A 16192-nucleotide genomic window follows, 5' to 3' on the forward strand; every position below is an offset into this window, starting at 1 on the left:
GGGTCTAGCATGTTTCCTTATCAGAGAGAAGGGGAGAAGCCCTTCTGAAACACACAGGAGTCCACACAAGAGGGTGACCAGATGTCCAGGGACAATAGGTCAGGGAGACACAGTCTCTGCACACCCACAAAGTCTGGCATCTAAAACTGCAAAAGAATGACCACTCTCAGAGTTAACGGGGAAAATACTGTATTTTCTGTTTCAATGTTCTGTGAAGAGACAATTAATTCTGACAGCAAAATAATTTTAAAAAACCAGTCACACGATTAGAGATGGGTTTAAAAATGCAAATAACAGAACAGGGAGAGGAGACCTATTCAGGGAAGACTGCAGTGAACTGGTCCTCCAGCCTATCCTACAGTGTGTCACTCAGAGCATCACTCTGGGCCATGCTTTCCCAGGCAGCTGCCTCCTGCCTGCTGACAGATCCCGGCCCCCCTGGAGTCACTGTGCTGGGACCACGCCCAGCACAGCCACGGCCCAAGGGCTCCGTCTGGAGCTGTGCTGCACATCCCACTTCAATCTGATGCTGAAGATGTTCAAAAGCCACTGCCAGGTCCATGTCAAGCCTCCACATCAGGTCTGTTCAGCAGGTACCCGAGCGGCCAACTCTGTCTTCCCATGCTGAAGAAATCCCGGGGCTGGGAAAGGATGTAGCAGAACTTGGAGGAACTCAGAGAACTTAACTGGTGTGAAACTGAAGATCTCTGGAGAGGTGCTGAATATTTGCTAATTTTGGAGCAGCTACTGAAGATTTTTTTTTTTTTGGTAACATGCTACTTGCTACTGTTCTCTGACCAGTCTAAAACAGATGTCCTTTGGTGTCCAGATGCAGAGCTTCAGGTGAAGATTATGAGGAGGCAGAAGCAAGCTTTGGGGAGCAGCATTTGTCACATCTGGGGTTGTAGGGGACAAAGCATGTGTCCCATGTGTGCCTATGCCTGTCCCCACTGTCCATGCCAGACCCCCCCAAGGTGAAGCACGGTTATAATGCCAAACTTATTCCACTGGGCAAAACTGTCTATTCTCTCACTGCCCAAAGACCTTTCTCAAAAAATTTCTTGGCCCCACTGCTACTGCTGGCAGGATTATCAGTGAATTTTGGGTAGCCAGGATTTTGCCATCTGTTTAGCCTGGTTTGAGGTCATGGCCGCTACTGATCTTATCTTTCTGCCACTCCAAGCTTTGTTCCTTATCTGCTGCCACTCCCTTAACTTCAGGACCTGATCCAGCACACTGGGAAAATGAAGAGAGTCTTTTACTCCCAGCACAGGGGCTGGGATTCTTGGCAGGCTCTCTTCTGCTTTCCAGTACTGCTTAAAACTAATTTTATCATGCTCCCAGCTCCACCAGTGTTTGCCTACCAGTGCCAGCCCAGCAAGTGGCTCCGCATGCGCAGATCCCGGTTCTCTGGGAGGATCTGTGTGCACAGCTAAATCAGCTAAATCCGAAGCAGGATTGTGCCTCACTCTCTCTGCAACACAGCTGGACATGAACAGACCTCACCAGCGTTAGTGAAGTGGAAAGCAGATACAGAGGGTGTTAAAGGCAGTTGGATTTTGGGACAGGGCAGCAGGGAAAGTGAATGTAAGTCCAGCAGCTACCATGACATCCTCCTGCCAAGGAGGTTTGCTGGTTCTGCCAACTGTCTCTTGAGTTTTGGGCAGTTCCAAATGCTGTGAATCATGTTTCCAAAAGCTCTTATGTGGCTGACAAACACAGATTTTACCAGTATGATTTCAGCCTGTAGATCACTTAGTTGCTTCAGGAAACATTATTCTCAACTCACTGGCTGTGGTTGAAGCTGGGAAGATCTGCTGTTTGGGGAACCTGGGAGAAGGTCACTAAACTCAAGAGAACTTGTGCCACATGACTTTGCTCAGCAGAAGGCTTGACCTTCATGGCCCTGAATTCAAGTAACCTCTATTATAACCTATCTTGACCCCCTTAATATTCATACTGACTGAAAAGTCCCACTGCCTAGAGCCCCCTTACAAACCCATGTCCCATTATGTCAGGGATGTGGACACCATGCCTCCCAGCTCTCTCACTAATGCCATCACTGAACAAAACACACCACCACAGCCCTTAGGATCTGAAACTCATCCTCTGGGCACATTACCATGCTTCCCCATTGCTGCAACCCAGGACATGTTCTCCTAGGACCACACCAGCACAAACTCCTTGAGAAATGACCTACTGGTTACTGCCTCAACCTGCCAAGGAGGGGTCATAAAGACAGATTGTCCCAGGCCATCCACTCCCCCACTTCATGAGTGAAAAAGCAGTAAGAACTGATGTGCAGGACAGCCTGCCCTCGTCCCCTCTCCCCCAGGGCAGAAGACCAAACCCAAGAGCTGTAGCACAGCCCCTCTGCACGAACAGACGTGCCAGGGGCTGGCTCCAGCCAGCTGCCCCCCCCCTCCCCCCAGGAAGGACACCAGTGCTGGGAGATGTGAGAGGGCCTTGTTCAGCTCTGAGAATCATTCTTAAAAAGAACTACTGGAAGACCTAGCAGTAAAGCAAGGGACTACTCCAGCTGGAGTTGTCAGCTAGAGACCTCCCAGCACCACTTACTCAGAGTGGAAAAAGTAGCTAGCAGGGCACTAATGACTATTTTCCATGTAGTTTTAAATCTAGTTCCATTTCTTTTTCCTTTTTTTTTTTTTTCTCCTTTCCACTCACTGGATTTCTAATACTGGTAACCTTTCTCTACAGCTCCCATGTGTGTTTAAGTGTGTGTGTGGCAGAGGCAGTGGGGGGCAGCTGTTTAGGCACTTGTGGCAAAGCCAACACGGTTGTTATCACGGTCAAAGGCGGAGTAGTAGGGTCCAATAAAGACATCTCCCAGGATCCAGAGTGGGCCCCCGGGGGGTGGGATGTCCAGGCCTGAAAAGCCACTCATGCAGATAGTCTCTCCTTGTGCTGTCATCTAGAAAGAAGAGTGAGAGATTCAATTTAAGCAGGCCATTCCCTTTCCTCAACCTTGCAGGCTTGGCAAGAACATCTGCAAGGCTGCCTTTGCTTCAGCCTCTCCCAGACTGAGATCCACAGATTGCAAAAGTGACCCCCAACCCACTGCTTCTGTGACTGCAAACCCAGCTCCCCCTCCCTTAAGCACTAAAGCATCAAGCAAAGCTGCACATGGCCATAAACCTCCCAGCCCACACAGCTCTGAATTAGAGCCACTGGTGAAGATCTGCACAAGATGGTCCTTGTGAGTTGATTCAGATGGCTTAAATGACAGGCTGGTGGCCTCTGCTATAATAAAGCTGGCCTCATGGCACCAGAATGCAGCAGAAAAGAGCTAAATGTTTGTTGAAAGTGATGCAACAGCTTACCCCCCCTTCCTTAACCATCCTGCTACCTTTCAGATTTCTTCCTGAGCACCAGCTCCAGCACTGCTTTGGCTGCTCTCGTTTTTTTTTGCAGTGGAAGCAAAAGCCAGGCCTTGGGGAAGAAGCATAAGGCCGGAAAAATCTGCCTGGACGTACCTTGAGGACATAGTTTTCTCCTGTGAGGCTGAAGGACTTCCCTCCTATTTTCATTGTGACGACAGGCAGGGTTGGCACTTTTTCACAGGGAATTATGTACTGAAATTGCAACAGTAAAGGCTTTAGATTGGACCTCCCACACTCTCCCACAGTCTTCCTTGAGCACAGTCACATCTTTGCTGTGGTTTTCCCTAAAACCAGCTCAGCTTAAGAGTGCAGAAGCTCGAGCTGGGATAAATAGTCTGCTCCCTGCCTAGGGCTCCAAGTTGAGGGGCAAGAGGGCTTTATGGATAGGCATGGAGCCAAAAGATGTTGGATTCAGCTTTTGGCTCTGCTGAGTCCTAGGGTGCCACAGCTGATGTGGCATGGCTGGGGGTTTTTAGCAGAGGAGAGGCAGCTGTGGCTCAGTACACAGACAAAACCAGTTTCACTAACAATGGCAAGCCTTGGGGACGATGGCAGGTCTAAGCCAACTGTTGCTGCAGCTTCGGGTCTCTGACACTGCAGAAAAGCCCAACAAATGCTCATGGCTCTGATTTGGGAGAGCTTTCAGAAAAGGCAATTTTTTTCTACAGGGTCTTTATAATCCATATTCTTCCACAATTTTAGGGAGGGAAAATAGTCTTGTGAGATTAGCTTTGATGGTTGAAAACTTTCATACAAAGAGTTGCCATTTGCATGAAATATACTTTAATTAAAGTGTCTCTGGACTAATATTAATGTGAATCCTTCGTCTCAGCTGCACCTCAGATCCCTTCTCTTCCACCTTCCAGAGATGGGTGGCAGAAGAGACTCAAAGCTTCCCAAAGTTCATGGGACCTGGGCTTTCTAACCGTCAGCATGAGTAGGGCAGTGCATGCTGCCCATGGTGAAGAGATGAAGGGGCCCCTGCTGTGCCAGTGGCTTTTCCAGGAGCACAGCCTGGGAACAAAGATGAGAGGGAGCAGAAGACTAGGGTCTCAACAAGCATTTGGGTACAAAGTAGGGTGCAAGCATAGGTGCTGTGATGGCCATAGACCCCCACATTTTCAGCCCGGCCTCACCTCGCCTTTTATGAGTGGTTTTGCACCAATGGCCTGCTGTATCTTCTTCACTTCTTTGGTGGGGCCAGTGATGAGTGAAGTTCCTGTGTCCACGATGGCCTCACAGCCCCCCTCACACACGCTTGGCCCGTTGGCAACATCCACCCTGGGGAGAGATGCCCAGACATTAGACAACCCTTAAAGGCCCTTCCAGAGAAGGCTGCAGGAAGCAGTATGCAGGCAGGCAAGGGAGGGCTGTAAGAGACACCCATCCAGGAAGGACAGATGTTCAGAAACACTGATGCAGCACCAACTCAATGCACAGACCCCCTGGCTCTCTGTTGTCTGCTCGTGACTGAGCAGGTGCCTTGAAGTGTAACTGCATTTCTGCAGAGAGCCTGGATGCTGCCTCATACCCTGCCTGCTACCTGCACTCCAGAGCTAGTGCCACAGCTAATGGACATGGGAGAGAGCTAAGGACAAAGAATTATGGACTTTTACAGTACTGTGCTACTGCAGGAAAAAAAGGGTTAAAAGGGTGCTATGACAGCCATGGGAAAGGGAAGGGTTCCTGTGCAGAGAAAAGGCAAGCCAGGAGCTGCTTGGCCTCCTCGCCCGCATTGCATTTCACAGCAGTGCAGAAAAACAAAGCCTTCTCGCCAAGGGTCTGCCATACTCTGCCAACGCTGCAGCTCTGGGGGAAAATGAGAACTGAAACGCCGCGCTGGGGAGGGATGCAATTCCCAGGAAAAGGACACACTCTGATCACAGGGCACTTTTAAGTTCCCATCACGTGGGAGAGCTCAGAATAGACCGTGGGGCTGGCGGCCATCAGCTCAGCCTGCTCTCCTCCCCTGTGCCTCCAACAATGCGCGCTGATTGCTGCGCCGTGCCCTTCAGTCAAGGGCTGGCTTCCTGAGGCCTCATCCTGCTCCTCCGGAGCTGTGTGCAGGACAGCCATGCAGCTCAGGCCTTGCTGAGAGCTGAGCACAACTGGGGCTTCATCTATGGGGCTCGCCCTGCCTGCAAGGAGGACACACTGGCATTCTTCTCTGCTTTGCAGGGATGCAGCAGGCATCCTTTCAAAGGTCACGGGTCAAGGCACAAACAAGAGGAAAGGATTTTGCAGAACATCTCCTTATGGCTTCTGCCTTTTGTCTCCTTCCAGCGACAAACAATCCAGTCCTAGGGTGGGATTTAATCTGCTTTTTTTGGTGTGGATGTTTTGCAGGGATGATTCCTTTTCGAGGAGGGTCTCACTGAAACCTCAGGCCTGTGCTGTCAGCACATGTGACCCCCTGCATGTAGTTAGGTGGATGGGGAACTTACGAGTCCATGTGGATCTGCCAGTAGGCCTTGCGTGTCACATTAAACCAGCTGAACTCGCCCTTGTAATACTTGGGGTCAGTCCCTCCCAGGACCATCTCACCGCCAGGGACACCAGAGGGATCTCTGAAAAACAACAACCAAACCTGTGAACATCAAGGGCTGGGTGAGAACAACCTGCTTCAATGCCTCCCAAAACACCTGCTGGGGTGCTTGGAGGTGAAGCACAGCATTAACAGTACTGGAGACAGATAAATTATGTCATGCTATATTCTATCAATATAAGGGCAGGTACTGTGAAATAGGCTGGGATGGGGAAATAGGAATATTTTGGCCCAGTCAAAGCATCCTGCAGCTTTTCACCTGGTACTTTCTCAGAGAAACCTGAAGAAACTCATGGAAGGGAAGGGGGATGGCAAAAGGGAACTAAGCACTGACACAGGGACTTCCTGAATCAGTTTGTAAAAAGTGCCTGTGCAGGGCCGGACACAGCTGATGCAGGGTTAGGTTATCTGCACTCAACTCTGCCAACCAGCAGCCTTGAAGTGAATCCTCAAGGTTACCATCAGATAAGAGCTCACTGCTGAGCAGATGGGAAGAAATATGGTGATGGGGGAGGGCTGGTGCTTGAATGGCCAGCAGCAGCCCTCTCTGCCCCAGGCATGCTACTTTTTGGGCTGAAGTAGTTCAGAGTTGCTGCCGTGGTGCCAGGAAAGTGATGGCGTGTCCTGCAGGGAGCAGCAGTGGGTGGGAAGGTGCTGGCAGCTGCAGAGGAGGATCTCCCAGGGTGGTGAGAGAGCACTGCCCCCCTCATTAGTGATGACTGATGGGGGGCACCCTTGCTGGGGAGGTGACATGGTGGTGACCACATGGCTTACAGATTTTGGCAGCAGACTAGGGCTGTTTACCTCTCAAAAGGGACTGCACTAATATCAATCTCATGAACACAGCCCCACTTATTTTTATTTCTCTTTCCTCTGGAAACACTCTCTGTCTATTCATCAGTTAAGAAATCTGGTCACAGATCCACCCAGCTGTTTATCAGTAAAAGAACTGCATTTCTACTTCCCTTCTTCTTACTTCAGAGCAGCAAACGTAAGAGATTTTGTCCTGACTGCTCCTGCAAGCAGAACTTGCTGTGCCTTCCCCAACTGGGAAGTGCTGTCCAGAGTGTAAAACAGCAGATGTGCTACTGGAAAACAGAGAAAAGCCCACTGGGCTTGCCCTTGCAACCAGGGGTGTGCCAACCAACACTACCTGTTCAGGTAAAAAGAGAACATATTTTTCTCGACCAGCTTCTGTTTCATGACGTTATCGAAGAAAGGCTCGGCGCCCTCCACAGAGATCTTTGGGAATGCCAGGCCCAGGATACCATCAAACTTGGCAGCGACAAATGTTATGCCTGGCTGCTTCGTGGCCTCCCCAAAGGTCTGATCCACGATTTTCAAGTCACCAAACTGTGGGGAGATGGAGAGGGAAGGGAAAAGCAGATTGTAAAGAAAACCGACTCAAGGGATGTGGGTGGTAACAGACCCTCACTGAACAGAGGCTGTAGCACATCCCTCAATGTGTTGCCACACTCCTGCCTGCTTCCACCACTGCATTTGTAGGCAGCTGCAGAAACCAGATACCCTGGTGCCACTCTTGTCAGGGGAAGAGACTGGCAACTCTGGCTCAGTGGAACCTCCCAAATCCCTGCAAAGCCCAGCATATTTTTAAGAAGAATCCCTTTAGCCTTTTGCAGTGTCCCAGCACTGGCCTTGCTGTTCTGCAGCCCCTCCTCTTAGTACAGAGGACCCATATCCATTTGTCCCTCCTCCATTTCCTCCTCTATCACTTACTTCATAATTTCCTCCCAGTCTGAAAAGCTCTTGTGCTGTTCCTTTTATCTTCTTCCCCACTCTGGACATCTTCTAAGTCATCTGTGTATCCTACCTCCTTGGGTGCTGCACCCATCCTCAGCTGGGAGCACAAATCCCTCCCACCTCTGCCCACTATCCCTGTGATCTCCCCTCCATAAGAAACATCCCGAGGATATTGCTGAATCTCTTGGAAGAGCAGCCAGCCTGCAGAGACCTCCCGTGAAAGCGGAGAAGACCCAGACAAGAAAGTGAGGTTGAGCATGAAGCACGAAAATAGCAAGCAGAGTACTGAGAATTCAAAGGTCATCGCCCTTGCCAGCCTTCAGAAGGACTGGCATTCCCCACTGGAAAGCTGAAACGCCTTCCAAGGGCAGATCCCCAGAAAGAAGATGACCAGAGAAAGGAGGATAGTTCTGATGATGGGGAGCAGGATGCATCTGCTGGCTTCTGGCTCTAGCAGTTCAGGAGGCTTGTGAGCTTCTGGCTGACCAGAGGCAATTTTAGCATCCACACTAGGACAATTTCAGCCTCTCAGCCTGCAGCTAGCAGCCCTGTAGTGAGCCAGGCTGGACTGACAAGCTGGCCTCTCCTACCTGATGGCAGATAACGATCCCTGTAAATTACTAATATCCCCCCAGGCTAGACAGCACAAGGCTGGGACAGCAGTGCTGCCTTTAATGGTATTGGAGGACTGCACTAGGAAAGGGCAATCGAGCCTTGCGAAAGCTAAAAGCCACAGGGCAGGATGTGGGGGAAATCGCGCACAGCATCGCATCCGCTCGCCAGCGCCTGCCCCACTTGTACACCCCGGGTGTACAAAAGCCACCCCTTGGCACCACTGATCCTCAGCAGCTTGGAGAGTTCAGTGAAGCTTCTACTTAGAGTAAAATGCAATGGACTGATAACACTGAGTGTCAGGTTTGTTTGAATATTGCTCTGCTTGCACATCCCAAGGGGGAGGCAGATTTCTGCCCAGTCATGGATTCTCAACAGACCCTGCCTGCACTTGGTCCACAGCAGGGCTGAAACCCAAGACCATCTTTAGCAGAGTGCTCCTGCCAGGTCACAGATCCTTTGTCTCTGTCTCTTGGCTGGCTCTTGCCCCGAAACTGAGCAACAAAAATCATGACCAGTGGATGGCCGTGTGGTGGCCACCCTCCAGCTCTTTGCAGATGGGTGTCAGCACTCCACAGCTCACCTGGCCTCCTTGTTGGTGGCCTCAGCCAGCAGTTAAGCACTGGATGGCAAAGGCAGACCAAGAGGTGAGGGCCTCTAAGGCATAGCTTGGCACCAGGGCTTGGGATGTAGAGGCACAAGGGAGAGGCAAGGAAAGTAATCTGTGCAGTCTATCTGCACTGCAGTCATGGGAAAGACACTGTGCCCCACGGCCAGCTCAGTTTCCTCTGCTGTCCTTGAAGGACATCCCAAGGTTGGGCTATGATAAAGAAATGAGATGTCTGAGGAGCAGAGGTCTGGCTGAACCTGCTGCTCTTTGGAGAGCAAGCAGCCCTGCAGAGTGCAGAGCTACAGGGCATTGCTCCTCCACAGAATGAGAGAGGATGTTTGACATGAGCTCATCACCCTCTCAAAAAACCATTAGGGCTGGAGGACTCTGGACTACCACCCAACAAGCATCTTTTGGTCAGATGTCAGCGCTACCAGAGGTTGCTGTGGCTGCTTCCACCCACCAGAATGGCTGGAGCCAAGAGGGTCACCCTTGAAGGTTATTTCAATGTCTTTCTTTCAAGATTATACCTGACTGGGAGCTTGCCTACAACATGTTGTGCATCAGAGGATGCATCCATGTGTCCAAGCTGAAGGTCCCTGACCCTCTGTCACCCCTGCTCATGCCTATTACAACTGGGACATTGCTAAGCTCCATGCAAGAGGTTTCTCTTCTTGCAGACAGAAAACAAATGGTACAATTCCCAAACAAACTGAGGCACAAAATCTTTCCTCTGAGCTGCTGGGAAATGGAGAACTAGTCAGCAAACAGGGACTAGGGTGACAATTACAAACAAAAAAAGAGAAAAAACGGCAATCTTCTTTCTGACTCATTTCAGCCCTTGCATTAATCCCACACTTTCTAAGGACAATGAAGTTTGCTGTTTGCCTTACTGCATCTCTGGATGCAGCACAGAGGCAACAGCTGATGCTTCCAGGCTAGCCTGAAATCTTCATGCTGTAAGAATGGGCTAAAGAGTGCATCCTGCAAGTCACACACTTTAAGCTTCTCCTGGATACTTTTTGATTCTGATGAAATTGGTAAGCCAATACTTTTCAGCTGAACCTGAACAGAAACCTCTAAATCCCCAGATTTATGTGCTTGTTCAAAACTTTTGCTTTGTTTCTCCCCCCCTGCAAAGCAAACATATGCTCTGATCCCTGCCAGGAGAGCAAGTAATCTGAGAGCACATGCACCCCTGATGTTTGGCAGCTGGCAAACTCTCCTGAGCATCTGTACCTGGGAGGAAGTCATGAAAGGCACTTGTCCTTCACAGGACAGAAAGCTCAGGCTTTGTTTGCTGAAAAGCAAACTGTGAAGCAACCACCACACAACTAACTCAAGCTGCACACTGAATACCCCCAGGGTGTCCCCCAGCCTTTATAAGCATAAACACCAGTTCATGATGTGAGACCAGGATGGGGCAGTAAAGAGACTTTTCTGGTCTGTACATGGGCAGCTGCCCATGTGGGCATCCGCTAATGTGTGGATATTGGCCAAGAACAAGCTGGGCATCACCAGCAGTCTGTGCAGTGGTGTTGGCATATCTTGGACTGGTAAGTTTTTGGGGTCACCAGGAAAAGGGTTGGAAGTATGGCCAGAAACCATGTTTGCAGTGGCACCATGTGAGCAGTCCCCACTCCAAGCCTGCTGACCTGCAGATTACTATCTTCACCCTTCTTAGCCTGCCATGGTTACTGCTACCTTAACAGACATCATTACCATATCATTTCAAAGCACTTGGAAACACAGCACTGAAGGGTGTTCTATAAGAGTAGGACACTCAAGAAGGAGATCACTGAAATCTAACAGCTCCGAGCTCTCTACTGAAAGCAGTCTGGGGCAGTCGTGACTCACCGTGACCACGTCTTGGCTGAGGAACCCGGAAAGGCTCCCTGTCCCATAGCGGATGGCAAACTTGGTGCCGTTCTTCTCATAGGTGCTGGATTTAGAAGAGTCATACTTGTGGTGCACCACTGCAGTTGGGAAAGGGGACACACAGCATTAGTGCTCCTTTACACCTACAGTTCCCCAAAACCTAACCCCACATCATCTAGGTTATCCTGACAAATGGACACTCAATGATAAGAAGATGGGCCTGAACCCAGGGTTTGCCAAGCCCAGATTGCTTAACAAAGCATTTCCAGTGTCTAGGGAATTAGGTGGGCAGATCCAATTCAGGCTGTTAAATCCGATTTGGCCACTGGTATTAAAAGCCTAGAGGTTATGTGGTTGGTGTGGTGTGTTAGTCAGCAGAGCAAAATGTATCCCTCCACATGCCATGGAGAACCAGGGTGGCTTTAAATATAGTCTGCTCGGGGCAGGAACGTTTTCACCTCATGGACTTATCTGTTTCTTTTACTAGGAGTAGCTGGAAATTTTTCAAAAATTGTTTTTAGTACAGAAAGAACTCAAAATATCCCTTTATTTGCAGAGGAGAAGGGCTTTCCCCTAACCTAAGCTGCTTTTCCCCTTGGCTGGGTTGGGAGCTGTAGGATATCCCTGGTTTTATGGGCAGGCAGATTCCTCCTCCCCAGACTGCTCCCGAGTCACGAGCTGGCCAGTGCAGTCCCATGGCTGGCTGCTGAGTGGTGCAGACAGCAGCTGAGGATGAACCAGCCGAGCCCTGCACAAAGTGAACAGAGCTACACAAGGAGTTTCCCAGCTAGGCTGTCTGGGTCCCAGTTTGGATTCCAGTCTGGCAGGAGGTTTTAAGCTCCTTGTATATTCATAAAATGAGCCCTTTGGTCCCAGCATGTCCCGAGGCACTGCCTTGAGAAACCATCTCCCTGCTACAAATCAGGAACCCCCTTGGCATACCAGGTCTGAACCTCACCACCCTGTCAGTGTCCTAAATCTTGTTTCACATATGCAAAGAGAAGGTGTCTGTACAAGAAGTCCCAATTTCCACTCTACTCCCAATGAGCACTGTGGAATGCCTTTCATGGTTGCAGTTGTTGACTCCACAGGTTTCTCCACTTTGCTAAAGCAGCACAACCAGTGGCTTTTGAATGGCATTTTGCCATAGCCGTGTTTGACATCTTCAGCTGTGGAAGTTTATTGCATAGGAATGCCACAGAATAAAAAAAAAACTTGCAGTCCCTAAGACATTCTCATTTCATTGTGCCTACCTGGCTCTCGTTAATTATAACTCCATAAACATGCACACACATGCTCTGTGCAGCAATAAACCAGAAACTAGGACAGTTTGTATCAGATCTGGCAAGAGGCTGACTTTAAAAAGTCAGCCTTGTGCAATGGGATAACAGCAGCACTGGTCTATAATTTGGGGAGAAACATCACAGCCAATGATGCTGCTCCCCTGCTGTAGGGCTGAAGCTGTTGGAGAAGATTTGGCCCTGTATAGGAGTTACTTGAAAAAGAAAAAACCCAGGAAAGGACTAATGAAGGATGGATGCAGGAAGATGGATTTCTAGCTCTCACCCTAAAAAGCCCATCAGCCTCTGGCAAGTCCTTTCACACTGCTGCCTCAGTTTCTCCTCTTGCAATGCAAGGCTCTGCATTTTGCAGGGAAGGAGAAGCTGTTTAGCAGCTTCTGGCACCCGTGACACTTACTGCAGGCGATGTCCAGTATGGAACAGTGCACAGATGGCACCCAGAGGTTGGAGGAGCCAGTGTCAAAGATGACGGTGAAATTCTGGGGGGGTGTTCCAATACCGATCACACCGAAATACTGGGCCTGCAAAGCAGAAGAAGGGAGCCTTGAGCATAGGCAGCTGGCTAAAAGCAGGGATTAGAGATCAAAAAATCTCTTAGGGTTGAATAGAGGATCAGCTTATCTAGATATTGCCCTCCTCTTGGTTTTGGCACTGATGGGTTCCCAACCTTTTTCCTCTGGAAGGGAGGTTCCCCTTCAGCGTTCATTACAGTGGGTGTGAAAAGGATAAACTGAGGACAAGTGGGATGGGTGCGTGCGGGGGAGGACATTTGGGGCACGGAGACAGAGAAGAAGAGAAGGGGGAAGGTCTGCAGGCTAACATGCAGTTCACTACAAGGATGAGAAAAAATGATGGAAGGAAGCCAAGCAAAACACCTGCGTTATTGAAAAGCTGAAACTGGCTGGGAAGCTGCTTTGCTCATGGGTTTGCAGAGAAACTGTGGGCTGCAGCAAGCAGCAGCACTGCCCACTGCAGGTGGAGGTACAGCTGCTGGAGGTTTTGGTGCCTCCTGGTGAGCTCTGGGAATGGGGGGGGATAAACAAATGCTCAGGTGGAAGACTGGAGGAGTGGTGGGAGCAAAGAGCATGAGCAGCACCACCAGAGATGGATTTAGGCCTCCAGGGTGAAAGATTGGGAGAAGTCCCTGTAGCACAGGTATCTGATGGATACACCTATGCTCTAAGACTACATTTCTGCTGGGACTGGAAGAAACCTGAATGGCTGAGTTGTTGGCAAAGTATCCTTCTCTCCACAGAAGAGAGAGAATGATAGGCAGGTGCTACATGGACTCATTTTTCCCCAGTCCTCCCAAACAGGCAGGGAGCTGTGTCCTGCCTGGGGAGCAGCTGGTTCAGGGTTCTGGAGAGAAGGCTGGAGAAGCAAGGGAAGTCAGCCAGTAGCCTTTCCAAACCCCACATGTACTTAATTAAGAGGGGGGAAAGGGGGGAAGGGAAGAAAACAGGATTATCAAAGCTGTTCACCTCCTGTGCGCTCAGTTTGCAAGGCTTCGCTCACTAAGTAATTAACAATCCATTGCAACATTGCAATTAGCCATAATGGGGAGGCAGCACTTGCTTCCAGTGGTTCTGTAATTATTGCTGGGGCTTGAAAATTAACCCCCAGTACAGGGGCTCCGTTTGTCACATACATAAACCCATGAAGGGTCCCAGGGCAGGAAGCACACAGGCTAGTGGGGTTTGTCCTGAGAATTCATTTGGCAGCAAAAGTATTCTCAGCCAGGCTGGGAGGGACTCAGCCGTCCTTTATCTGCCACCACAGGTTGGATTGGTGCCTCTGTGACAAGGGAAAACAGTGCTGCCCTGAGTGGCAGTCTGAGCAGTGGCTGCAAGAGACAGCACCGTGACACAACCGCTCGCCCTGCCTTTCAACACTGCCAACTGAAACACCGGTGGCCCTTCCCAGGACAGGAGGGCCCTGGCTGGGTGACAAGAGCCGCTGGGGAAGGGCAGCAGGGAAACATACGCTGAATTAATGCCTAAATATCTGGGCCCAGGTTTATTCTGCCAGCCAATGCTCATATCCTACACTGCCCGGTAAGGAACCCTGAAATAGTAAACCCCACACGTGTCTGGCAGCAGGGCAAGGGCAAACTTCATGCCCTTTATCTGGCTTCTCTTTCTGCCACCACCCAGCTGGCTTTGCTCCCTAAGCTGCTGACAAGAAAGTAGAGATAAAGGGTGGTTTTTCCCAGGGCAGTGTGAAAGATGAAGGATACTGAGAGGAAGGGTCCTGCATCCCCAGGACCATAGTAAGCTAGCATTCTCAAGGAGTGGAGCATGATTTTTATGCCCCTGTCTTGCCAAAAGTAGAGTCTAAATGGCCAGAAGATGCTAGGAAGGATTGTAAGTGAGCAGGCCCCTATTTATGATTGTTAATTAGTGACAAAGGGGAAAGGAAATAGGTCACAAACTGAAAAGCTCCTGCTTGGGTGGCAGTGGGTTGTTTGTTGTTGTTATAATTACTAGTATTAGTATTTTTAATTTAGTAATAATGGGAAACACCTTTTGGTACCGACTCACTAAGCCACGGGGGTGCATCAATCTGTCCTACAGGATCAACATCTCTCCCTCCTTTGCTTTCCTGGATGGTGGGAGGCTGGCATGTCTCACCCCCCCTGAGATGGGCACCCCTACAAGTGACATTGTGCTGGGGTCCGCTGCAGTGCAGGGGATGGTCTGCAGGGGGGTTGTTACTCACATCCATGTAGTTCTTCAAAATCTCCGGAGTGGGTTTACCCTCCTCGGCAAAGCCCAGCTTGTACTTGATGGACTCGGTGATGGCATTCATATCTGGGATTTCACTGCCCGCCTCTCTCAGGATCCGCCGCATGGAAGGGAACTTGGTCAGGGGGATCCTGTGTGGGGACGGCAAACACACACCTGTTAAAGGGGGTGTGTAGGGCAGGGATACCTAGGGAAGGGGGACAGCAGGGCTCCACTCAAAACAGGGGACGCCCCAGGACGAGGTATGTGAGGTTTGGGCTCCTGCCAGCACCCTATGCCAGATCCCCCTCGCCGCGCTGCGGTCGGTGTTTTTCCCAAAGCCAGGGGACAGGGGGAAAGGCCGGCGGGCTGCCAGAGGGTAACCAGGTGTAGGGGAAGCTGGGGAGAGGCCCCTCCATGCTCAGGATGAGGGGGATGTTCCGAACCTTCCCCTCCTCGCTTTGATGGAGGGGAGCCACCCGCTATGGAGGGCTGCGAGAGGAGCTCGGAGGGCACCGCTGCAGCAGCACCGGGGGTGCTTCTCCCGTGTCCCTCGCAACCCGGAGGGCTCAGCAGCCCCTGAGGAACCCCCTCCTCTCACCTGATGAGGGCGGCGCAGGACCCGGCCAGGGCGAGCAGCAGGAGGAGGCCGCGGAGGCCCATGGCGGCGATGGCGCTGCTGGCGGCGGTGGCGAGGGGTGAGAGGCTGGAGGTCCCGACGCTGAGAGGCCGCGACGCCGCTCTCGCTTTCTGTCCCTGTTTTTGTAGGCAGAGCGGCCCCTCTCCACGGATTTCTGGAGTCAGCTGACGGTCTAAAATTGCAACCAGCGGCGTCACGTGAGGGCGGGCCGGGGCGGGGAGCGGGGATCGGGCGCGGGGCTGGGGGCGCCGCCTCACGGCTCCCCCCGGGCTGACCCCCGGCGCCTCGGGCCGTGACTCAGCCCCCGGGAAAGGGGAATAAACACCATGAAATCAGTCACGAGATGCCTGCCCGGCCGCGCGTGCCCCGTTCTGGGCTGCCTCTAGCTTCCTTCTACTGGGCTGTTTTTTTTTTTTTTTTTCTTTTTCTTTCCAGGTTATCTGGCGGTTTTTTTCCCCAGGGGAGTGGAAAGAGGGGACGCAGGACACACGCACAGCCCCAGGCAGCAGACCCCCAGTTCCTCGCGGGGCTCGGCTGCTCAGGGGCCTGGGCCACCCTGCCACCCGCTGTCACCGCTGTGCAGGGTTCAGTGTTTCACTGTGCACCCCTGCCCAGGGGGCCGTGGCAGCTCCCCAGCCCCGTGTTTCTCCCTGGCCCCAGGACACCTCCAGTTTGAGGGACTCATCCCTCCAATCCCTCCGAGCTGGGTGTTTCTGGAGAA

At 51.2% G+C, this 16192-nt stretch overlaps 1 protein-coding gene across 1 annotated transcript; it reads right to left on the reverse strand.

Moving 5' to 3' along the window:
- Positions 1-172: 172 nt before the first annotated feature.
- Positions 173-15870, reverse strand: CTSD (cathepsin D). Its single transcript, XM_071427741.1, has 9 exons — positions 15433-15870; positions 14827-14983; positions 12506-12629; positions 10787-10905; positions 7100-7299; positions 5846-5968; positions 4538-4682; positions 3495-3593; positions 173-2932 (listed from the first exon to the last, which is right to left on the reverse strand). Exons 1-9 carry the CDS (start codon positions 15492-15494, stop codon positions 2771-2773), a joined length of 1191 nt encoding a protein of 396 aa, XP_071283842.1. The 5' UTR covers positions 15495-15870; the 3' UTR covers positions 173-2770.
- Between the last annotated feature and the right edge of the window lie 322 nt (positions 15871-16192).

This window comes from Agelaius tricolor, unplaced genomic scaffold, assembly GCF_023055355.1.
Source record: "Agelaius tricolor isolate 1412-34295 unplaced genomic scaffold, bAgeTri1.0.p SCAF_5, whole genome shotgun sequence".
Taxonomy (NCBI): Eukaryota; Metazoa; Chordata; class Aves; order Passeriformes; family Icteridae; genus Agelaius; species Agelaius tricolor.

Excerpts from the sequence above, each read along its gene's own strand:
- CTSD (XM_071427741.1), bottom strand. The coding sequence starts at position 15,494 with ATGGGCCTCCGCGGCCTCCTCCTGCTGCTCGCCCTGGCCGGGTCCTGC. Across the intron at positions 12,630-14,826 it reads TTTTGAAGAACTACATGGAT|GCCCAGTATTTCGGTGTGAT; the intron begins GTGAGTAACAAC and ends TCTGCTTTGCAG. Across the intron at positions 7,300-10,786 it reads TCAGCCAAGACGTGGTCACG|TTTGGTGACTTGAAAATCGT; the intron begins GTGAGTCACGAC and ends ATCTCCCCACAG.